Here is a 25,347-nt window from a genome sequence, read left to right as displayed (position 1 = left end):
AGTTTAGCTATAGATCAGTTACCCTACTGATCAACTCAAAGTAGAAGATCAAGTTGAGTTTATTGACGTTTGACTGGGGAAGGAAAAAAATAAATCAGTGATGTGATATAAGCAATAACAAAAATAATAATTACTCCAAGAGCCACCTTTCAAGTGCCCCGTAATGCAGACTGACTGCAACAATGCAGTGAATTAAAAGCATCTATGTACTGCCTTAGGCTTCGGAGCTCTAATGCTTCAGTTGCACAAACGAGTTTTAAATGACATCAATTATTGGCAGACACATCATCTTTATAATAGAAGTAGTAAAAACACAAGAGAAAGGACAAAAGTTTCAATTGACAGTTCCATTTATTTCAAATGGCTAAAGAATATTCCATCAGGGAAAAAACATTGCTTTTAGAAGTATTGGCTGTGCGAAGACAAAACCATCAAAAAGGCCATTGCTTTAAGTCTCACAAGCAAATTTCGCCCTGGTGAGTACAAAAGTAATTAAAACGAACATGAGTACAAGGTGTAGCTCAAGAAACAAATATTTGTTTTTTATATTACAATAAAGATACACAGTCAGCTACATAAAAGCATGAAGTCACCAGCTGTGATACTCCGTAGCATTTGTAACCTCGGTAAATCAGGGTACCAAAAAGAAGTCAGTTCATCAATCCTTTCTATTTAAATAATTATGTTGCAGGGTCTAGGTCCTTTACATTTTTCTGCTCCTCCTCTGGTGGAAGCACAGCTTCATCCTTCAAGCACTAAAGACTGCACATCCTGCGGCCGTTACTCAGTACATCCTGTGCCTCACCCCTAATTGCAAAACCGCTTCGTCATCAAAGCCCGTCGGGTCTTCTAGCTCAAATCAACACTTACAGAAATGCCCTGATTCATACTGCATGAGAAAATTAAGTTCCATTCCACCTGTTAAAACCTAAATGGGACATGTATTATTGTAAAAGATATGAGGGATCAAATCACCGTGAGTGAAAACGTCCTCCAACCGGTTTTGCCCTCTTTAGGAGTAGGTCAGACAGCCTGACCACGGTCTGTAGGGTACATGTTGAGCTGCAAGCCCAACGTGTGCCAATACAGCCTCAAGACAGTGTCCTAAGAAGTGCTCTTTATGAGGAAGGTTGTGCTAAACATCCTACACAGAAAGACCTTGCCTTAAGAAACAAGCCAAAATGAAAGGCAGATAACGTTTTTGGCTTATGTTCTCTCAGTATGCCATAGAAAAGATGAAACCAGGAAAACTTCAGCAGCATATGGATTCTATGTGGCATATACCTGCAGTGTTTCTCCTCTCCTTTCTGTGATGCAGATGACAATTCAAAGCTGTGAAAGTTCTTCAGAAGTAGTTAAGCAGAAGGGGCAAGCTTTCTGACCAGAACCTCTGCAGAAGAACCAGCTTTGCTTTGAAGCCGCCTATGTACTGCCAACTATTTTAAACATTACATTTAACTAATTGCCTTAAACAAAAAAATGCATGTTTCTCCCATCACTTTCACTGAGGACTTCTCCTTCCTATCCTCCCCTCCTCCTCCGCTCGGGCATGGTATCTCCATAACTGGAAATTCTTTAACAAAGAACTTCTAAACAAAAAAAGTGCATGCGAGAGGCTACTCAGACTGCTGTTTACATTCCCATGAATTAAAAATTGCTACTGAACCTTCAGGTTGAGAAACCAAAGAACTGAAGTGGAGCGTGTCACCGAGTCGTTGACTGCAGAGCGGGATGCATAAGCCAATCAGCTGTGTTAATGATGCAGCAAAAAGCTCAGCCTTTAAGTTGAATACGCCGAACACATCTGCAACAGGAAAAGTACATGTCAATTAAGCCAAGTAAAGCCCTAATACTCAAGCCTTTGCTAACCACAGAGCACAGACAGGTCTTCCCCAAATAGCACCAGATTTGCATTTTAGGATCAAACTACCCTGAGGAGAACAAAGCACCACACTTTAACCTGCTCAGTTACTGGCAGTATCTCACAGGCTTGGGGAAGGGCAAGGCTTCCAAGCTGCACGATCTGCTCTCGCTTCCCTCCCCACCCAGACCCCACGGGAAGCACTACAGCCCTCCTCCTTCCTGTCCTCCCCTGCAAAACACACACTGGAAGCTTTGTTCTCCTGTTCTTCACCCCTGTCCCCACAGACCTCTCCTATGAGGGGAGCTCCTCTCCTATGAAGACAGGCTGAGACAGTTGAGGTTATTCAGCCTGGAGAAGAAAAGGCTCTGGGGAGACCTTATGGCAGCCTTCCAGTGCCCAAAGGGGGGCCTGCAGGAGAGGTGGGGAGAGACTCTTTATGAGGGAGTGGAGTGATAGGACAAGGGGGAATGGTTTTAAACTGAAAGAGAGGAGATCTAGAATAGATACCAGGAAGAAATTCTTTACTATGAGGGTGGTGAGACACTGAAACAGGTTGCCCAGAGAAGCTGTGGGTGCCCCATCCCTGGAGGTGTTCAAGGCCAGGCTGGATGGGGCTTTGAGCAACCTGGTCTGGTGGAGGTGTCCCTGCCCATGGCAGGGGGGTTGGAACTAGATGATCTTTAAGGCCCCTTCCAACCCAAACCATTCTGTGATTCTAAACAAGTGGAAAGATCAAGTGATAGCAACCTGAGTCTAACTCTGGATTCCCAGCTTTTCCTACACACTTGAAGAGACGTGTTCTGAAGTGTGAGTGGCTCTCACGTGTCTGATGTATGTTTGAAGGGGAGAAAAAGGAAAAGAAACGTTCTGGCTCAACCCTCTTGCAGAAGGGTCTGTGATACGTACCACTGTATCAATCTCTGCAGAGCCCACCATCCGAGACACCTCATCAAACTCTTCAGGAGACATGGGGAGCAGGTTTTCTGGAGACTGGAGCCTGGAAGGGTGGCTAGAGAAGGAGGAGAGCAGAGAGAAACCTTCAGTAGAAGTGAGGCACAGCTGGGCTACCATGTCTGGCTCTAAGTCCTGAAGGGCCACTAGCAAGGTCTCTTTCACATGCTGTCTTCTTCTTGTGAAGAAGACAGCATGTGAAAAATGCACTTTGCAAAAGCAGCATGGCTTCAAATGAAAACTGGGAAGACTAGTCAGTGATCTACTTTCTAATCGAAGTCCAACAAGCCTTTATGAACTTGCTTTTCAAAGAATTATTTGCCAGAACAACTACCTGCCCATTTCTATGGTTTTTACCTAAAAATGGTGTTTCAAACACAGCATTGTACGAACGTGGTGTGATCATACCCTCAATGAGAAAGAGGATAAAGATTTGACAACAGCACCTATGCCTGAAATATCATAAAGATACATGAACTACGGCTAAAAAGTTATCACTTCCTAGAAATCCAGCATTTCTGTGGAAACTTACACTTCAGATACAGAGATTAACTCAGTCTTGATGTAGCCGGTTCCCTTGGGGCCATCCAAATCCATAGGCTCTGGTGCTTCAAGGAGAGGAAAAAAAAAAGAAGCAAGTTTACCTCACATTGACATCTTTATTTTGTCAAAAATAAAGCCTGTGACCCAGAGAATACACAAGTCTCCCTCTTATACGTTTTACAGCACTATGGTTAATCCATTTCATTTTTTAGTCAAATTTTCTTTTTTTGCTTTTCCCCTACAAAAAATGAGGGACAAAACCTCCCCTTGGTTTTGATGTGGCTGTACCAACATGCGCTGCCAGGCCCACGCAGCCAGGATCAGTCCTGTGAAACAGCCCAGTAGGAGTCCAGCTGTTGGTGGGACCCATGTCTCTGAGCTATCTCACAGGCAGACATGAAGAGCTGTATTAGAGGGCCAGCAACAATCATAGAATAGAATCACAGAATGGTTTGGGTTGGAAGGGACCTCAAAGATCATCGAGTTCCAACCCCTCTGCCATGGGCAGGGACACTTCCCACTAGAGCAGGTTGCTCAAGGCCACATCCAGCCTGGTCTTGAACACTTCCAGGGATGGGGCATCCACAACTTCTCTGGGCAACCTGTTCCAGTGTCTCACCACACTCACAGCAAAGAATTTCTTCCTGATATCTAATCTGAATATTTTTTCTTCCAATTCTTTTTCTTCCAATCACGTTCTCACTTTTTGATCTGACTACATCTCATGTTGTGCCTCCTTAAAAACAGACATTTTCTTAACCTTCTAAAGCTTAGGTGCCTCTTCTTGCCCTTCAGCTGAGCGGCACTCAAGCAGAGACACTCAGTCCAGCTGCTGCCCTGTCTGTCCACGCCACAGGAATTACACAGTGCCCAGGTGTCCCAGGAACCAACGTCACCCTGAGGCCGTATGAGCCATTTGTAGCACTCACCCTCCTTGGGCCTGGAGTAGTATTTGCCAAAGGCATTGTCTTTGGGGATGTTTGGGTAGAGAAATCTCAGCGGATTTTCAGGAATGTTTTCAGCTGCCATCACTTTGTAGTTGCGAATGATATCAGGGAAAGTCACAGCAGAGAGCTCCTTCTTGGTGTACGGTTCTACCGAGTGGAACTGGGGCTCTGCAAACGAGAAGTGAGGAGACTTTTAAAGGTAGTTTCAAAGCTTTTTTTCTAAAGCTGCCCAGAAAAGGTGCAGCTACTTCCACAAATTCAGAGGTCACACGAGCTTACTGGAATGGTATCTACTGTGCTGCAGGTCAGTACCTAATGATTGTCAAAGGGAGCACAATTGCTTTGTGGGGTAGGAAGGCACATGGAGGGGATGGCATTTAGTTCTTGGTGTATTTTGTATTCAGGATGATCCATGGAAATGACCTGCAGCATTTCATTAACTGATTTAAATTGTGCTACCTTTTCAACCTTCTTCCAAATGATATCCTTCAAACTATATTGCCTATTAGGAAGTTTGAGCCCAATGCACCACTTGGGTCTCTTATAAATCATAAAGAGAGACAGATAATAGCTTCCTTAAACACTCCAAATACTGTCACCCATCTTTGCTCCATTTTTGGATGCCTTAGGCATGAAGGCAGCAAAGGGAAACAAGTCATTCAAGTACATTCAGCAGTTTCTCTTCCAGCTGTTGAAGGTCTTGGGCTCATCCAAGTGAAGTATAAACAGCTGCAGCATCCTGCCAGGTGGGGCTGATTTAAGTAGTATGAGAGGGGAAGAACCCTGATTGGATATAGGGGAGATTATATCTTTTTGCAGTTCTTAAGCCTCTAGGCTTCCTTGAAAGATGGTGGGAGAGTAGGTCAGCTACCTGAAGAATTGTTCTTCATCTGCTGCTGTTTTGGAAATGGGAGGAAGGAGAACTGCTGGAAAAATGAAGTAAGTGACTATGTGGTTTATCTGGGAAGAATGTGGGAAGGAACAAATGTGTTGGACCATGAGTTAAAGAAAGCTGTTTGAGAAAGCAGCATTGCACACAAGGTGAAGTAGTGGGAGAGAACAACAGTGGAGATGGCTGAATGTGTCTGTAGTAAATTCTTCCTGGGAGGGAAATCTCTGATGTGGAAAGTGATGTGGCTTTGAAAGGAGATGCAGATGTTTATGTACTAAAGGTGTCTTGCTAAGAGAGAACCTAAGGAGGCAGAGGAGACAGTCTAGGCAGTCTGTCCTCAACAAACTTCCAGGCTAGAAGCAGTACCTGGGAAGTGTTACTAGTCCTGGTGAAACTTTGAACATTGAATGTGTAGCTTATGAGCTATGCCAAGTAAGGCATGTGTCTGCTGGTGCTTGTAAGGGTGGGGACTGCTGGGGTGGTGGGTTGTATTTGTTCTCAGTGTGAAAATGAGCATAAAGACTTCTTGTTCTGATATAAGCTTGTATTTTGAGGACAAAGATGTTCTCTGTTACTGACTTACCGTTTTGAGATCCTTCTACCCAAGTAAATGTGATGGCTCCCTCTCTGCTGCTTTCACTGAACCTTAGTAAAAATGTTCCTGGACTCTGGTCCTTCAACAAAGCACGTTCTCTCTCTTTACTGATGAAACCCATGATGCATCTGTAATGTTGAAAAGAAAAAGTTGAGTTTACTCCTAAACATAAAATCTAAGCTGTGTTGGGCTAGCTAGGGAAACTAAAAAAGCTTTTGTCACTAAAAGGGCTGAAGTACTTGTAGAGGTCTCACAGAAGGTTCTGTCCTGTGAATAGCTGGGAAGCCAGCAGTAGGACTGACAGGCTGGAGCTGCCCTGTGGAAGCCATGAATCATCACAGCTTCCCTCAGCACTCTTCCTTTTACCTTGTGGCTTATACAAATGATTTTTGGAGTTTGGAATAAAGGACATTGTCTTTTGCTGTCACAGCTGGGCTGTGGGAGTAAAGTTGTATGTGTGCAATAGGGTCAGAATACCCTAGGCAGTGGCTTTAACTTCAAAAATATCTTAAGGAATAGTTGTTTCTTCTTTTTGGCTGATGGAACGAAGTTTGCCAGCTACCAGATTGCATCCACACAGGTGTGGGGTTTGTTTTAGATGAGCTGTTAAGGTTGTGTGACCGACATGGTGATTACAACATATTGATTGGAACAGGTCCTGGGGAGGGAGCTGTACGTGCCAGCACCACAGCCTACCTCTTGCTTAAACCCCAACTGCTTTTTTTAAAACTTGAAAATTTCCTTGTATTGCTTCTTATTCCTCAAAATACTCTATCAATAATGAAGTTTTGAGTACTACTACTACTGTCCCTCTGTGCATTAAGTTGGCTAAAGTGCTTTTTACACAAAAACTACTAAATAGCCATGATTTTTGCTTAGAATTTCAGGTGCTGTAGCTGTTCTGTGTTGGGGTTTTTGTTCTGTGATTTGTTTTTTTTTTTTAATGGCATACTTTAGGTAACAAATGTGTTTGGTAGCAAAAGTACTGTGAAAGTCTTTTGCCTTCCCATCCCTCAAGTAGGAAGAGAGGCCAAGTGTTCTTGGGGCTGTAATGCTTATTTGTTTGTACACAAGGAGAGTCTTTATCCTAATGAATACTTTGGATTTGTCTCTCACACTCAAGTTTATCTTTGCAGCTGTCAAGAACTTTCCTTTCAGTTTTCCTTTTTGCCTCTCTAGAAAACAAAGACCTGTAACTATCCAACAAAGGCAGCTGAGAGAGGGAAAAACTAATAGTCCTAAATCTCTGGTTTTGATTACATTCAGGATTTAACTTGCACCTCTTCCTTCTGTTAGCCCCTTACTAGCAGATTGCTCTCATAACAGAGGAATGAGTAATGCTACTCAAGATTGGACACTATCAGAGCCACATGGGAAAACCATCCTGCCACAGCCACATGGAGGCAGAGCACCAAGGAGGACAGAGCTGCAACTCTGCTTCCATAATGGTGGCCAAAAGTTTCCATGGCACTGATGTCCACTTAGCTAAGAAATACACAGGTTTCAGGCAGTGCAACGAGGCTTGTACGATAAAGGGCTCTGATAGAGTTCATCTGGAGCTAGGGGGTAATAATTTGAAGCCTGCTGTTGAATGTAGCAAGAGGACAAGCCTGCTGTTGTAGATCCTGCATTCTAGGATGCTCTACTGTGAGTGTGCTATTGACAGGGTTTCATAGTGTGGCTAAACATAAAATGCAGGATTGTGATCTTGGCTAAACCTGTTTCTGGCAGCAGTTACTTCTAAAATCGGCAATAACAGAATCAAAAGTTTACTAAGCCAGAATTAAGGGGCAAATGAAACCGGTTTGCCATCTGGCAGAGCCTTCCTACTTAATAATACTCTACTAAAATCAGTGAAGGCCACTTCCCAGACTCAGTACAGATGCAGAGGTTCGGAGCCTGCCGGCTGCCACCTACAGGATGCTCACTATAATGTTTCCTTCTGGGTAGGCTTTTTTTTTTGAAGATGGATGATTACTTTACAACTTAATACTTTGTTGTACTTCAGTCTTCCCTGTCAAACACAAAAGAGGCTCTGTTCCAGGGTATGGAAAGAAAGTACTTACAGCAGGAGCAGAGCCAAAAAAAAAATAATCTAATATTCAAAGCCCAGTTCTGTGACATAAATGGGACAGTTTGGACATCTGACAGTTTTGTTTCAAGCAGTTGCCTTGTTAGAGGTTTCCTTAGAATTAATCTGCCTTCAGATGTTCTTGCTACAAGTCCCACTTTACTGGACTCAAAGTATCTGCACAAACAACTTCACAACCTGAGGATGCAACTGTGAACCTAAATAAGAGGTCTGAGGCAATGACTCAATCTTTGTTAAGTTCACTCAGTCTTACCCATCATTCCAGAGACACAGAAGGTGTTTCTTAATAAGCTCCAGGATTCCCTCAATCCACAGCCAAAAGGGGAAATTTTTATCATTTATATTTTCCTGAAATTCAAAATATGGAAAGGCAGCAGTGAGAGGGGGGAGAACAGGGATAATGAAACACAAGTTTTAAGCAGAGGAAGCTAGCTCTTAACCCTGCCAGCATCTTCTTGTTCTTATCTCTTTCTCCCCTCTTGATTCTCTTCCACCCTCCCTCTGTTCTCTTATGAGTGTTTTCCCTTTCTGTTTCTCTACTCCAGAAGGACAGAAACTATTGGGAATAAAGTATGTACTGAATTGTAAGGCAAGAGACAGTGTGAGAAAAATGCCAGCCTGAGCCTACAGTATCCACAAACATGTGATCCATCACCTCATGCAGTGACATTGGTCTAAGAGCAGAGAAAAGGCTCTGGCTCCTGCCTGGACACTGTCCTTATTGGAGCTCTTGGATGCCCAAACCATCCCATGGGGCTTTCAACCGGGCTGGCTGGCAGAACAGCTTAAAGACACTTTCTGTTCAGACTCGGATGTCGAAATCTTTGAGAGGCCCATATTAATGAACTTGAGTGCTTGTAGGTCACCAGGGCTTTGCTCTTCCCCTGGAGTATGCCCCTTCCTGCTGTCATTTCCTGCTTATCTATACCAGTTTAGGGTCTAAAGCCAAAGAAAACATGTCTTGCTGCAGCCAGTTATGAGATCTCATGTGGCTTTCTGCCATCATGCTGACTCTCTTGGCTACCCTGTGCTAATCTTCACCCTAATCCAGTTGCCCCTGGTCTGGGAGATGTCCTTCACTATGACAGAGAAGAATAGCCTGTCTGCTGATTTTTTTTTTTTATGCTTTCTGTAATGGTTAAAATGGAGAACTATTCTATTAATAGCAACTACATTAATAATAATGAAGATGCTGTGTTTGAAAAATGTTTTTTTCTATATAGTTTATGTGGCTCAAAGCAATCCCAAAACCTAGGCCTTGCTATTACAAGCCCTTTTTCCTCCTGCTGCTACTTTAACCTCACGACCAAAACCTCCCACAACCATGCAAGCTCTAGAATAATTTGGGTACACTACTGAAAAATAAAGCACCCTGGAAAAAAAACAAAAACAAAAAAAACCCACCAACTAACCCAAATGAACCAAGACAAAGCTCCCTCTTCCATCTTAGTTTTTAAACTGTGTTCATACCTTGCAGAATCTTGTCCAAGGAATGAGGCCATCGTGAAATCCTCCGTTTGTTGGCCCTGAATAGAATAAATTTACTTTAGCAATGTTCCATAAGTTACCAGTAAGGCTGAAGGTACTTAGAGCACCAAGTCTTTATTTACAACTCAGAAAGAAAAGAAATGGAAAGCTACTGTATTTTCCCAGCTAGTACAGGGAGAGATTGAGAAGTTCCCCTCTGGAGATGTTCACTGCATCAGAATGACCAAATGATACAAACAGACCTTGTGTAACAGGAACCAATTCATTCTGACACTTTCTATGCTGTGCTACCCCTAACACTTGCCAGTTTCAAAATCGTTACCACAAGGAGACAGAAATTTTGCACATGTCTTCTCCAGCTAAACAAGAAAACTGCAACCTCTAAGCTTTTCTGTAGGAGCTCAGAGGATTCTAGAAGATCCTTCTGGAATGAACCACTTCCTTGTCTCAGTTATGGTGATTTGTAGGCTTTTGCCCCAGAAACTCTTGACTCATAGGTCTGTCCCAACCACAGACTCATCTCATTCCTGTTGCAATCATTTCCCCCTGCTTTGTTTTTACATCAAGTGTTTCATAACTCATCCAAACCACAAAGACAATACTACGCTGTGACTACAGTAGCTAAAGCTTTGCAGACCCTGACTGTATTCAGAGCAAAATTCTTCTGTTACAGATCATGCTATGTATTTCAATAAAGTCAGAAATATGCTGCCTTCCCCCTCTCACCCAAAAATAAATCAGGTTAGAGAGCTCACTTCTGATGCTGCTAGTGTTAGAGACCAAGATTCTGCCAACTTTCACATCACGAAAACAATAGGCAAGTTGTATCCTGGCACCCTGTTAGGTTCTGTGTCCCCTTCTATTAAGGAATTCTGAATATGTAGTGTCCAGCTACCTGGATTTTTTTTCAGTAGTGAAATGCTTTTAGCTGTAGAGATAATATTTAAATAGCATCCTTACTGTTACTAGAGCTTGACAAAATCTCTGAAGTTCTGAAATGAAGCTGGCCATAGAAATATGTCAGTGGTTACTTTGTCTTCAAGATGGTTAATTAACTAAATTACTCTCCTTGCAGAATTCCGAAAAGTAATCTATTAAATCAGTAAGCTTTTTGTCAGACCTTATGTTTTTGGAAAATTAGAGGAAGAGAATTAGGGACTGGAATGCTGTACTTACCAGCTAGGCCTACTAATGTTAAATACTTTTAAATATAAATGCTTCCTGAAGCTTAAGGTTAGTGGAATACTGAATCAACAGTATTTTTACCTAGAGTCTACGATGCAGTGTCGAGTGCCCTGCCTATCAGGCAAATTGACAAGGTGTTGGGAAACAAAACTCATGGCTGATTAGGTTTTGACTAAGGACTCTCATCTAGGAGATGTTCAATTTGATACCCTTTAATAGTTTCATAGTGTTTGCACTTCCATAGTGCAACTGTGTTTATGCAGATAAGAGTAAACCCCCTCTGTAGTTGGGGGCTTGCATGAAGTTAAAAATGATGGAGACGGAGTTAAAAACAAAACAATGCCAAGAAACAGCCACCTCAAAGATTGACTAAACATGTGCATTACTTAAGTAGCTCTTCAAAAGGCAGAAGTAGCCTGCACTGCCCTAATGCACACAACTCCTAAGTGAAAACTGCAGATTTTTTTTTTTTTAATCTTCATCTGCAAACTCTACCATACTGGAAAATACTTTGTTGCTGTGATAGTATGAGGGGAAAAGGTGTGAGAGGAAATGAAAGCTTAAAACAGGTTGCAGAAAAGATGTAGAACTAGCTTCAATTCAAAAAGGCATCTGTGATGGAAGCAGATCATACCAAGTAGCTTCTCTCCCAGCATGCTCAGCTGATCTGCATTGAGTCCTCTCTTTGTTACAGAAGAAAACTGCCAACTCAAAACTTCAGAAAGTTTAGCCCACTTCGCACAGGGTGGATTCAGAAAGAATGACAAGTTCTGGAATGGAAGGGAAAAATACAATCTGTAGTCATAAACATTAATTTTGGAATGCCATTCGCATCTATAAAAGTGTATTACCAAAGAAAATGTGGATTTAAGAATGGATGCCAGCTTGAGACAACTCTGCAAAAGCAGGCTGCTATCCTGATAGGCACTCTTTATCAGGAGAAGCAATCTCTGGGACTCTGCTCTGGTCATGTCTTCTCCCAGTGGACAGAATTACTAGATTACTCAAATACACTGTATTTGAATTCTTGAATGTTTATTTGGCTTCTCCCTCTGTATACTGAATATAATGCATACTATCCTTATGTGGGCTTCAAGCATGGCTCTGTTTAGGATAGGGAAGTGACTGTGTTTCTCTCTCTACATCTCAAAGCCCTTAAGAGTCAACTGTGCAAAAAAAATGCAGCAGCCACTTCTATACAGACAATGTTTCAAAATTATACATAGTGTTTCTGATACTTTTTTTGTAAATACCTTGGGATCAGTAGACAGCATGTTGAACCATAAGATAGAAGCCCATCCACTTGGAAGCTGGCTCACGTTTGAGATCACAACAATGGGAAGGGATGTGGTCTGAAAGGGACACAAAAGGAAACACGTCAGACTACCCTGTACCACTGCTGCAGTCCTCCTCTAGAGTACCCACAGACCCATTCCCACTGCAATTCCCTGCTTGCATGGTTTCAACGTTTTTGCTTGAAGTTTGTACGTAGGAGAGAAAATGTCAGTATGATGAAGTACTAGAAAGACTTTCATTTAGTGTCAGTTATGATAGCGCTGGTAACAATGGTTGAGTTAATAACATACTGCTTCTCAAATAAACATAAACTGATACCTAAAGAGATTAAAACACAGGCTGGTTATCAGACACTTTGCAAAGCACATCTACTCTTATTTACCCAGAGATTTGACAGAATTTTCACTGTATGTGTCTATACAGAGATACTGTAAAGTGTCATTCATATATTTTGAAATAACTGAAAGTGCTTGATATCCCAGTAATTTTTAAAAAATTTATTATTATAACATGAGTGGTATACAGGAATTTAAGTCCATCTGTTTTCACCTAAGACATACCTCTAGGTCTATTACCAAGCCAGGCTGGCACAGCTGCGTCTCAAAACTCAGAGAGTGAAGTTCTTCTGTTACAATGAGAGGACCCTTTAAAAAAACACAGCATCTTTCAGAGACTGAGAATTGCTTGGAGGGAAGATAAGGGGAAGTATCGGGGAAAAGGTAAGGGGATGTATCATGGGGAAAAGCCTTTTCTGCCTATGGTTACTTGCTTTAGACCTCAGAAACAGTTTACAGGTCAAAGTCAAGTGCCAATGCTAACTTCCTAAAAATGCCTGTTACAATGGTACTCTCCAGGCACCTTTTTTTCTTTCTTTTTTGGCTCCTACCTAGAAGGCAGAAAGTCCTGTAAAAGCTAGGTGCCAGAGACGGACAGTCCAGAGGGTCACCATTCTGGCAGTAGTTCTCACTTGTAGACACCTCCTACACAATTTCCTAGAAACACTGAACTCCTCTCCTATTTATCTGTCATCTTGTGCGTTTCTTCATGGGGCTTAGTGGCTGGACTGCCTTTTCAGTGTTATATGAAAGCTTTACAAACAAAGTTAGTACTGCTTACCTCATTTGTTCTGCTTCCTGCATTTTTCTGTTCTTTCAGTTGCTGCAAACGAACAAAAAAAACCCCCTGTCACTCATTTACCTTAGCCACAAATGAAAATGGTAGAGGATGGAAACGTTTGCATGCTCTAGTTACTCAACTGTATGCAAACTTGCTGCACTAATGTCTGATTCTATTTGGTTCTAAGCTGTGGAAGCCAAAGGATTAAACTGTAGGTAACTACTACTCTTTTATAAACTATTTATCTGTGAAAATAGATATTGCACTGTTAAGATGTAATGCCTTCATATAAGAGGCCTGATAGGAACAGAAGCAATGTGAAATCAGGAAGGAGCAAATGAAATACTGGTTTATCACAGTATCCCTCTGAATTGGACAATAAACCCCAGACAGGGTCTGTTCTGGACAATGAAAGGAGGACAGGAGACTTCCACAGTTCACTGGTTCAGGACTTGCATTTTTTTCTTTTCTATTGTAATGATGGAACAGATCTGATTTATCTCACAATCTGCATATCAGAAGTGTGCCCAGGCACTGAATTTCTTGTAGCTGCCCATTCCTAAAAAGCTTTCACCTTCCAGACTCAGAGCTCTTCAAACTACTCCAAGCTTTCCTACCTATGGGCCTTCCTCTGAAAGGCCCAAACCAGAGTTTCTTGGCTTTTTTTTCCTTCCTCCTACAAAGAACTCATTGCAATGTAAGTTGTATTGTAGCAAATACTCTTGTTTGCATTTCTAGCCCTATTTCAGTAACAAAAGCAACAGCGTTTCAATTGAAACAAGCCAAAAATTTTAAAAAGAGAAGAACAAAGAAAAAGCAGAGATGATCACAGTTCCTCTTATATAAAAAATAAACAATTACTTCCGTAATAGAACCAATTTGTCTCCTTCCTACCCCACCCTCTACCCACACAATTAAATGGATGTCAATAAAAGAAAAAAAAAATCACCTACCAAATGCCTGAATTCTGCTGCTAGACTTCCATTAGTAGATTCTTCCATGTTCATTACTTTTGTGCTTGTACCCAAAATATTAAATTTCCTGAACCTAAACGAAGACAGAGAGAAAATAATTAAGAGTCTCAAATTCATTGGAAGAACCCAACATTAATGTACCGAATTGTGATGCTACATACCCTTTGACTGAGTTCTTCTCACTTACATCTCTGCCAAAAAAAAAAAGACAAAATAAAAGCCTTTTAAAGATTCTGCCACAGACAGAAAGCGGGTGTATTTGTTTTACTAGCTGACTGAGAACTGGCAGTGCTAGCCCAAGTGAAACATTGGCAACAGAGAAGGGGTTCTGCAGTGCACATGTGCCCAAGTGCTGCTCTATGCCTAGACTGATTTAGCAGTAGTGAGCTCCTCTTGGCACACCTGAGTGGAGCTGGTGGCAAGAAGCTGAGGGAGTCTGTACTTTGTGACGTGTCTCTAATGGCAGAGACAGATTTAAGGCAAGGGCCATGGGTAAGAAAAAGGGGGAATGTACCTTCTGCCATGAGGAACCAGCCTGCTCCTGGCTGACTCAACACATAAAACATGACTGCCTTTTGGATTTCTGAACATGGGGGCTGCTTACCATTAATGTACACAGGCAAGAGAAAAATACAACTTACTTATCAAATAAAACCTTCACTTTCAAGTTGTAGTTCAATTCCTGCAATTTCACCAGCAATCTGGAAAGAGAAATTATTTTTTTTTTCAATGACTACAATTGCAAAAGACAGGTTCTATTCTATCACGTTGGTATTTAAGCTGCACAACTCAGGGCCACATAGAGGTTCCAAGCTTGCTCTGCACAAGATAGCATTTAGAGAGGAAACTAGATGGGCAAATGAGTTATTCTTTTTGCACACCAAAGTGGTCTGCATGCGTCTTCTGCTGCTTGGTTGTGTTTCTTATAAACCCATGCCCCCCACTTCTGGTAAAGGTTAAAAGCTGAAAGCAAGTTAAACTCTGCTGGATGACAAACCCCTGCCACGTGGCACTTCCCTCTTCCTGACTTCAGCACTTGGGCTACAGCGGAAGATGTGCCACCCTCTCAGCTGTAGGAAGCCAGTGACACAAAAGGCTTACCACAAGGCAAGAAGGGGGAAGGGGAAAACATACCTCAGCTTTACAGTGAACTGTACTCCTGTCTTCAGGACTAAGGGCCTCTGAGGATGTGTTGGCATGCAAGGCTGCCTCTCTACCACAAAGGAGCTACAAAAGAACAGGTTAAAGGCACTTTGATTTATCAATGTTGACTTTAAGGAATAAGAAATTACATTTAAAAAGTGAACTTTAAAGAATGATGATGTACCAGTAGTACTATACATTTTATTTGTTCAGTTTCAATCTACGTGGAGGTCTTTGTTGGTTTCTTTCATTTGTATCAATGGGGCTAGATATATTGCAAGTACGAATTGATTTCATAAGAGTTGCCTTTTCCTAAATACGTTGATGGCTTGAGGAGGGAGAGTGCTACCTCAAACTTCCCTGAAATCCAACAGCATGTAAACACTGTGATGTGACTATCATAACACAAGTGAGGAGTATTGCTTTGTTTGCCATTCCAGGGCTTGCTAAATTCTTACCATTGCAGTGCTGTGAGACAGTGCTATGTAACAACACATGCCCAGGAGCTAGATAAGCTAGCTGGGGACTTGATAAGGGCTAGCTAAGCCCACGAAGCAAACTCCTGAGGCTAACCTGTTCTGATACACCCCAAGCTGTTGTTGTCTCAGGCACCTTTTGTGTAGCACTATGCGGCACGGACATAAATTCTGAAATATTTCTACTGTTACCAAGTTATAGGCAGCACAGAGACTTTTCCTTCCAGTATACTCACAGGCAAGATAACTGAACAGCATCTTACTTATAACTAAGCAGCTGGATTTCTACAGCTCTTCCTCATTGCCTTCACTTCAATGAAAAGCAGTACCTGTGCTTTCCACAGGTACTTCCACTGAAGACGAGTGGTCAAAGCATCTGATGGGACTCTGGAAACTTGGGTTCTAGTCCCCCCTAACAGGGTGTTACCTCCTGCCTCTGCTCTTATCTGCTAGATTCAAGTCTTCTGCAGCATTAACTTTTATCTACTGTATGTTTACAGAATGGAACTCTGATCTCTGTGGGGCAACTACCAGCTACACTAACTTGCATCATAGAGATGCATACAGAAATAGGGGTGGCCTTCCTATACTATAGCCAAAGAGGATGTGTCCAGACACAAAGGGTCAGAGAATCTAGTGTGTATTTATCTTGACACAGCTTGGTGCAGATGGTTTCTTGCCTCCATTCACTTGAACTTTGCAGGGCTGAAGCTTAAAGCAAGAAATAGACTAACAGACTAGTAGTCTGACTCTGTAATCAATGTATATGGTAGCATAGCTCCAGCTAACTTACATGATGACTGATCACAAACCCTTTCCATGGGCCTGTGGAAACTCTAGATTGAAGGATCATTTTTGATATTTACTCTGTTTAATGTTTGTGACAAATTTAAGGAAACCTTAGAAAATGGAAAGTTAGCATGCAAGAAATATTGGGGGAACAGAAGGGAAGGTGCTTTCTATCCATTTATTCGTGCAAACATAAAAATACCCTTTTTGTCTGTTACCTCTGGATGAGTTGTTTGAAAAGACTGTATGTTCGGTCCTGCAGGACTTGTTTATTTTTTGTGATGGGATCAGGGTCATAGGTGAACTTCTGTTCCAGTTCCTCAAGCTTTTTGAGCTGCTGTCGAACTTGCTGTAGACTTTCAGCAACAATGGTGAACCTAAAATTACACAAATTGTATTACTTGTAGCATGTTTTTGTATTGTAATAATGCTGAGACACAAGCCAGGTGACTGTCCCTCAGGACTAGGCAGTGCACAGAGAACACTTCTTGCTTATTGGAAAGGTGGTGAGGTAATAAAAATCAGTGAAATGTAGTTACGTTGTAACAGAATGATAATGTGTAATATAAATCAGCATATTTCACAGATCAGGTGTTCCTTCATAACACACTTCAAGTTTGTGTCTAATGCAGTCCTTGACTAGAGACTTACCAGTTCTGTAGCTGGTCAAGACAAGCGTTGGGTGGGCCACCAATGCATGCAGTCTGTTGCCTGTGTTTCCACTCCACCAGCTCCTCATTAATAAGAGCACTCTGTGTGTGCTCTGTGTTGTTCAGCAGCTGTACTATCTTGTTCACCACTTCCTATAGAGAATATCAAATTACCCTGTTTATTAAAAATACTTCACCCAGGAAAACTATGTATTTTTTTAGCTAATGCTATCTGTTTTGCAAAACTCTGCCAAGGACCTCAAAGTAATAGTTTCTGTTAACAGAGGATGTTTTCTATAAACACCTCCTTCTCTTTAGCTGGAGTACTTGCTAGATTAAGCAGAGAAAGAAAGCCTATTCAGTGTCACTGAATTCTGGAGACCCAGTCTCACATCCATGTATGTCCCAAGTGTATATCTGGGATCACCCACTGCTTGCCATAGATTTGAGCACTGCAATGAGACCGAGGACAGTTAACTCTAATATAGTTGCAAATTTTTAATTTTTTTTTTACTCAAGAACATGATTATTAATAATGACACCTTTTCTCTCCCATTCTTTTAGCTTTACCTGACAGAATTTCATTGACAGTTGGTAGGAGAGAAATAAAATTGCTTACAGAGATTCTAGGTTTTCAGTCAGGATTGAAAGAATGAAATCTTAGTTCAACTGATAGTAGTGAAGTTTTCTTTATATAATTAGTTATGTCAATCCAGTGAAAATGAACACATTTTCAAAATTAAGTGCTGTTGCCTTCTGAAAGAAAACTTGAGTTGCTACCTTTCTCTTAAGGTCAAGTGATAAAAACATCTTATTGAGATTCATCTGTTCTTTCTTGTATTCCTCCTGTGACACACCATTGGACTCGTGCTCTGTAAAATAAGGCCAAATTGTGAAGGTGAGGCTGAAGGAGTGCTGAAGTATGGGTGGGGGAAACACTGTGAGGAGGAGGGGACCTGCCTGGCTAATGTCAAGTGTATACCTTTAAAGCTTAATGCTTTAAAGCTAAATGTTTATTTTCTCCTAGATTTTTCTGATTCCTCCTTTCCCCCTTCTGAAAAGGACACAGTCTACACTTAAAGTACTAAAGCAAGGAAAAGCTATTATCCCAGTGAAATAACCAAGATGTGAGTTTGCTTGCTTTTTAGAGCAAGAACCTGATTTAAAATAATGGTAATATTGTGTAAAGATACACACTGAGCAATTTGTTCTCATGCTGACTTCAGACACAAATCATTCAAGCTACTTAACCTGGCAACAGAAGTCAACTGTTATTTCAAGGATGATGTTTACAGCCTCCTGAGGACAGCCCAGGCTGGCAGATCCTAGACAGTAGCCCTAGCTACTACCTCTGCTGCCTACTGACCTTAAGTTAGAGGTTCCTGTCTGGCTCGTGGAAACACTACCTGCCCTCAAGCACAAAGAGCAAAATCATGGCTCAGTGCTCCCCTTATTGTCTTCTGAACATGTCTCCCTTTTGAGGGACAGTTAATGGCCAAATTGTGTTGGAAACTGAAGCTTTTTCTAGAACACAGTAGTCAAAAAGAGAGACAGATCTATATACTGAAACCAGCATGGACTACAGCTGTAGTCAGTACAAAAAGGTCTATAAAACTTGAAGCAGGAAGGCATTTGTGAAACAAAAGATGGCAAAGAGAAGCCTAAACTTGTACTACTTAGGTGTGTGGTTGAACGGTCACAGAGTTTATAGGGTTTGCTATTTCTAGTAGCAAAGGGATGTAAAGGACAAAGGAATACTGTGTTAACAAAGTGTCTCTCTTACTTGTAAGAACAGACAGATGCAGAGAACATATTTTCAGGAATTTAGGTTTCAGAGTAAAGCAGAACTAATGAAGGAGGGACATTATCAAAATAGAATTAATAAAGGAGGGCCATTACCAGTAAGTTTGGCTGTGTATTAATTAGGTTTCGTTTCCTGACATAAGACAGCAGAGTTTACTCTTACAAATTATATACAATAGGGTATGTCCTTGATAAATTACTCACCTCTACTCTGCAAGGTTTTACATTTAAAGTCATATTCATCTTGCATATCCTCTAATGTCTTGATGTCTTGCTCCACGTCCTATAAAGCACAAGTGAAGGTGGCCAGAATTAATCAATACTTTCATGTAAAGTAAGACCACTCCTAATTAGGAACTGCCTGGTACCAGCCCATTACAGAAATGAAGTCCAGTTTTGTAGCAATGCCTTTTCCTGTAACTTCCTAACAGGAAATATCCCTAGGCTTAATCACCTTCTGTTTTCTCTCCCTCCCTCATCTCAGCCAATTAAATTCCATTAATTATTAAATATGGAAAAAGCCCTCATCATCTAGCCATATAAGTTCACACAGTTTAGGAGAACCTAGCCTACCGTGGAGAAACTTGAAACATAAACAAACTCTCACAGTCTTAGGTACTGCTTGGAGAAAAGCTTTCTGTCATGTTAGCACTTGTTACGACAAACGTCTAAAAGCTAAATGAAAATCTACACCTTTCAGTTAACAACAAATTGGTCAGCACATGATTTCTTAAGAGCTTTTCCTCAGTTGCTAGTATGTCAGGTGGGTAAAATGTTTCTGTTGCTAAAATTCAGACACAAGAAATTTGATCTTCTTAAATCAGTCAAATACCAACCTGTATTATGGTGCTACTGAGAAATAATTACTTTCTATTTTCAGACAAACAGTGGTTATAGACTTGAAAACCAAACCATTACCTTAGTTTTGTCATTTTAGAAAGTCTTAGGTACAGAAAGCTTTTTCAACATCTGTGAATCAAAAAACACTACTTTAGTGTTACTATACTTACTATAACGCTGTTTTTTACAGCCTTAACTTTCGCATCAAGCTCCTTCTGTTTGTCCAGCATCCCAATCACAGTGTTCTGTATGCTCCCCACTTCCATCTGAGGGAAGCAAGCAGAAACAAGAAAAGTCAAACCAGTGACCTATGACAGCAAGTAATTTTTTTCATTGATGCAAGTTAGTGGCTTTTGTTGACCATCAGCCTGATTAAGCATGGCTTGTTCCAGTAAATCATACTCATGTTTTACAATATAAAATCAAGTTCAGGTGAATCTGCAAGAAACTATGGTGAATTAAAAATGCCTGTTGGGTGGTGATGCTGTATTTTTTTCATCATAGCAATACACAGCTATGAACATACTGTGTTTTCTTTTTGCACAAGTCAATTCTTTCGTTTGCTTATCTTTGTGTATCTTCTAAATTTATTTCAAGAAAACAACAACCCTGAAGACTGGGTAATATCTACATCAAGTATTAGAAGAGTCCAGAGAAGCACTAAGTCTCAGCTGCTTAATACAGAGTAAATTCGGGAGTAAAATGCAGAAGGAAAAAAAGCTAAAAATCTTGCCAGAGAAATAAGGCAAGCACTAATTATTAAATTGCAATAAAATCTGATTAACAGATCAGGCTGTACTATAGTAGCATTATAAATAAACGCAACAGTGTACCTTTTACATCACCCAAGGAATAAAAATTACTTTCTGGCCATTTCCCCTCCAAATGCTTCTTACAGCACAAACAAGCCACACTGTCCAGCTGGTACGTATTAGTGTTCACTTTTCTGTCTTTATGAAACATGTTGTTGGACAGAAAGAGGACAGCCTGTTTCCTCTTTCACTCGTCTTCCACTCACTCTGTCCCAAATAATCATAAAAGATACTGCAGATACAACTGCAGTAGATACTCCAGGACTGTTACCTGACTTGACAACTGGGCACTGTTCAGTATTTTCCTCTCTTCTTTCAGACAGCTGTAGATGATCATTGCCATGTGTACTGGGTCTTCTTGGAAGTTATCCTGGCATTAGAGACAGTCTATTGTCAAAGTTCATGCCCAGAATTTCTTGTCCTTCAGTAAACTAATTAGCAAAAAGATTATTAGGTGACTGTGTGTGAGCCTTGGGGCACAAGCTGGTCATAGCATTCTTCCAGGCTACAGGGAGTGTGACAGCTGTAACTATTTCCAAGAATGAGTTTCTATTTTACCTCATTAGTGTATGAAGAGATGGAACTCGGCACAAAACAATAGGAAAGGGCCAGAGACATTACTGGGAGCATTGAGATAGTACCCTACAGTCCTACAGAGAGCTCATCTTTCCTTAACAGCCACCTTCCCACACCTTTGAAATATATTTGCTGTTTTTGAAGAGTGGTTGTTCTAGTTTGACAGGTACAGCTCTTGCTCAGTAACGTAAAGGAGATATGTTAGCTGCCATTTATTCACAAGCAGTCAAGGTTGGACACAAATTCAATGTTATTGTTTTATATGTATACTAAGTTGAAACATGCTCTGGATTGAGTACTGCTCTGCTCCACCCAGGATGGTGCTGTCCTGGGGGGTTACTGAGCTGCACCAGCCTTCTTGACTGATCTTTCACTGTTGATATAGCCTGGACATGTTCTCCTCTCCTCAGAAAATGCTCCCCTAGTCACGGCCTTGTGGTGAGGAGAGGTGAGGTGAGGTATGTTGGTAATAGGCTGTCGAGAAGGTGACTCTATGGAAGATCTGGCATAGAGCACTACAGAGGAGGGGTGGACTAACAAAAATAATTGTCCACTAAGCATATGTTCTGTGCTGCCACTGACTACCAATTGTGTTGGCCCTTATCTTTGTCGGTACAACACAAAGCACAGGAGTGCAGTCTCATGACATAGTCCTCTGCTATTAACTACAGTTCTGCAGTTACATGGGAAGGATTTCTTCCCCTGTGCTGCTTCTGCATCAGATCTTTATTAGAACACTAAGAAAACCAGCTGGGGAAGTGGTGGGGCAAGTGAAACTACCTTCGAGTAAGCGTTCCAAATACGTATAGGAAACACCTTAGAAATGACAACTTTTCCTTTTTCTAGAGTTCTCAGAAACTGTAACTGCTGGTAATGAAATGGTAACTTTCTAACTGTAGCCAGTTAAAACTAAAAATGGAGCTGCGTTTGAACTCTCACTTTTAAATTAGGATTCTCACACATCCTCTGGAAAATCCCTTATGGCAAGGTAGTTTGCTAAGAGGCTTCTGATTGTGCTACTGAAACAATTCAAGCAAATGTAGAGGCATATACCGCGGGCATACCTGAAGATTACGTTTGCTTTTCCTTATGTTGTGTTGCAGCAAAAAGTTGTTTTCTATCAAGAATCTACTAAATTGATCATCGAGCTGTGACAGCAGGTCATGGAATAACACCGTAGCGAAAGATACGTTGTTGGCTGCATGTTCCCTAGAATAATTCAAGGCATGCTTGTGTTAAATACACTTTCAGTACAGCGTTCAAGAAATGCACACAGGAGTACTTTATTACTTTATTTTTAATCCCCAACTTTAGTTGTAGTATAGGCGAGCAGTGAGAACTACCTTCAAACATAAGCCAGTTTCATTCTCTCAACTTTGACTTTACTTTCCTTGGCGAAGAAATGTTGTTTTTTCTCTGTATTATTCTTGCCACATTCTGTGCAACTTCATTTACCCATTCCACGCGCATCAAGAAGCTAAAAGTGCATGTGCATGTTCTATCATTCTCCTAAGACACTCCATAGAAATCTTAGCAAAAGTTCAAAGTTTATTAACAGTGAGAGACTGAGCTGCCAAGGTAGTAAATCAGCAGTCTAAAACCAGCTGCTTTTTGTTACTTGTTACTGTAGGTGTCAGGCCCTTCTAGAAAGCCCTGAAGGGCAGGAACACAGCTATAGCTCCCACACAGCTACTGAAGTGTCCTACCAGCAAAGGCTCACCTAGATGTTTACTTCCCTTCTGCTGCTGCCTGTAACTGCATGTATGAGAACACTGCCTGTCACTCAACCTGAAGGCTGGTTTTTATGCTTACCAATCCTGGTTTTCCAGCCACTGTGCCAGGTACTGCCTGATTTCCATAGGAAAGCTGTCATCGTATAGCTGGTGAACTTGCTCCAAAAACTTGGAATCAAGTTGCTGTAACTGATACCACTGAGTCATCCTGAGGGGGGGAAAGGAAAAAAAAAAATCAGTGTAAATATTTAAGCAGTATTTGGACTGAACTGGTGAAAAGTCAGTCGTTTAAAGTTTTCATGAACAATGGCAAAATTGGAGGAGTAGGAAGGAAAAGTGTTTCCAGCAAACAAAACCATTTTATTTTCAGCTGTAACAGTTTTAGAAAGCTAATCATTAAAACTGTATACAACTTCTTCTGGGCTTGTCTTAAATTAAAAGAAAAATTTTAAAAACTGCAAGTTAAGACAGTGCACTGTTTAATGAAAAATAACGCAAAGATAAATCACTCTTCTCTACGAAAACTTGCGGGCTTTTTTTTCCTTTGTACCCCCTGCCACAGTATTCAGGTTACCGGTAGAGTTACCACTCTCTTGTTTCGTAGGGTTACAGGAATGAGGACCTGTGTGTTTGATACCTGTACTCTGCAGGATCGAGACCCTGTATGAGGAGTTTCACCTTTTGTTGGTATAGCTGTACTCCCCATCAGCAAGAGGTGGAAAAGCAAAGAAACTTAAGGGACCACTTCAGGTGCTCTGAAGATGGACTAGATCTCAGGCTACTCTAAGTGGAGAAGTATTGGAGAGCTGTTTTTTCTACTATATGCTTTGGTGCCTATGATCAAATTTGTGGGCTAAATTAAGTAATGTGTGCAGCATTCACAGGTCACTTCAAATGAACTAATATGACTGAGATAAGCCATACTGTACAGTAACACTTCTATGACAGATTGGCTGTATGTTCTCCTATACGGTATCTGGCTGCAGACCCATTATCATCTCATCAGTGGGCTGCAGATTAGAGTCTGGTAGTGGAAATGCCACATAAAGATATGTCTAAGGAACAGTCCAGGCTGAGAACATGGGTGGCGAGATTCAAATCCACTTGCATCTGCAGCTTTTAAAAAAGGGTGACAGGACCTATCCAAGGATCGGAGCAGCACTGGGATGAAGGGCTACCTTATACGTGCTGCACCTTAGTGTTTGTATGCCAGTTCCCTCAGCTGCTGAGTGGAATACTCTACATGTGAGTTAAAAAAGCTCTTATGGTTAAAGTGAGGGGCTTTGAGGGTTTCGACGTGCGTGGGATGGGGTACACAGGTAACACAGCATTTGAGAATGCTGTAGCGGCACCAAGGCAAACAGTTAAACATGACGCTGGTGAGGAAAGCTGGAATAATTTGTCTAAATGCAACAAGTTGGTCTATTTTTTTTTTTCCCCCTGATGCTTAAATTAAGATGTACTCCAACCTTCCTGTGTCTTAGAGCAACCAGACTGGGAAAGGACTTAGGTGGTGGCCACGTACCATCCAAAGAGCTGGTTACAGAGCAACACAATAATGTAGAAAATGCCGTCTTTGGGGATCCAAGCAGGTAAACAAGAAGAAAAGTGGGAAGTCAGCACCTTTTTGTGGAGAAAGCCTTGGGGAGACCGATACTGGGATATAACAGGGCTCAGCCTGGCACTGACAAACTGGCGCTGGAGGATGAGGAGCTCATTTTGCCGTTGTGCCCAACGTGCAGGCCATGCCTGTCCCCGGAGAAAAGGGGCCTTAACCCGCAGCTGTGCGGGTTTGCGGGCCTCGCTAACACCCCTGCGGGGGCCACCTCCCACGGCTAAACTCCGACTCCTTCGACCTGTATCCAACCCCGCCGCCTCCCAACACTTCCATCCTTCGTCTCGTTCCCGGGAGACAGCCGCCCAACCACGCCGGGGGAGCAAAGGGCGAGGGACGGCCATCCCCGCCGTCTTACCCCCCCGCGCTCCCGCCACCGCGGCCCCACGGGCCCTCAGGGAGGACAGCGCTCCCCCATGCTTTTCCCCCCCGCCCTGCCAGCCCCGGCCCGCGCTCCCCGCGGCCGTTGGTGGCCGTTAGTGGCCATTAAAAGTCCTCCCCAACCCCACGCGCGACGCCCGCACTTACGCGTGAGATAAAGCCACCCTCCGGCTCCGCGCCCCGACGGCCGCCGGTCCCCAGAAGTACCGGCTGAGGGAGAGGGGGCGGGCCGGCCGGCGAGCCAATCGAAGCGCAGCCCCTCGCGGCCTTGGCCAATGGGCGCGCGGTGGCGCTCGGGGTGCCCCGCCCCACAGCCCGTTTTCCTCCGGCAGCTGTTCCCCGGGGCAGCGCTTCCCTCCCCCGCCGGCGGGAGTGCCCCCGGTGGCTGCCGGGGCTGGCGAGGTGGAAGCACCACGCGTACAAGGTGGAGAGAGGTTACACTTGTTAAAACCCGGCCGCCCGGCGCTGCTGGCAGCGGCAGGTGAAGCAGAAATAGGGCGAGCCCCGTCTCCGTTGGAGGCCGGCAGCGTGTGAGAGGGCGGGCGGCTCTTGAGGAGCTAAAAGCAGCTTAAGATGTAGGAAGCGT

The 25,347-nt window shown here is 42.4% G+C and overlaps 1 protein-coding gene across 2 annotated transcripts; it reads right to left on the bottom strand.

Moving 5' to 3' along the window:
• Positions 1 to 332: 332 nt before the first annotated feature.
• STAT1 (signal transducer and activator of transcription 1) lies at positions 333 to 24,982 on the bottom strand. 2 transcript variants are annotated; one of them, XM_014954691.1, is made up of 24 exons: positions 24,909 to 24,982; positions 22,845 to 22,973; positions 22,097 to 22,241; positions 20,728 to 20,826; positions 19,815 to 19,910; positions 19,009 to 19,087; positions 17,782 to 17,873; positions 17,003 to 17,154; positions 16,570 to 16,728; positions 15,078 to 15,170; positions 14,585 to 14,644; positions 14,105 to 14,134; positions 13,923 to 14,016; positions 12,970 to 13,011; positions 12,414 to 12,497; positions 11,811 to 11,909; positions 11,192 to 11,327; positions 9,355 to 9,410; positions 8,138 to 8,232; positions 5,781 to 5,920; positions 4,288 to 4,473; positions 3,348 to 3,423; positions 2,771 to 2,873; positions 1,719 to 1,804 (listed from the first exon to the last, which is right to left on the bottom strand). In XM_014954691.1, the coding sequence occupies exons 2-24, from the start codon at positions 22,970 to 22,972 to the stop codon at positions 1,781 to 1,783; spliced, it is 2,268 nt and encodes a 755-aa protein (XP_014810177.1). In that variant the 5' UTR covers position 22,973; positions 24,909 to 24,982; the 3' UTR covers positions 1,719 to 1,780. The 2 variants fall into 2 exon arrangements, with proteins under 2 accessions (XP_014810176.1, XP_014810177.1); XM_014954690.1 differs by lacking the exon at positions 24,909 to 24,982 and having other exon boundaries at positions 333 to 1,804.
• Between the last annotated feature and the right edge of the window lie 365 nt (positions 24,983 to 25,347).

The sequence above is a fragment of the Calidris pugnax genome, unplaced genomic scaffold (assembly GCF_001431845.1).
Source record: "Calidris pugnax isolate Ruff unplaced genomic scaffold, ASM143184v1 scaffold103, whole genome shotgun sequence".
NCBI lineage: Eukaryota > Metazoa > Chordata > Aves > Charadriiformes > Scolopacidae > Calidris > Calidris pugnax.
Note: the sequence above shows the minus strand (reverse complement) of the source record. Positions and strands in the feature narration are given on the sequence as shown.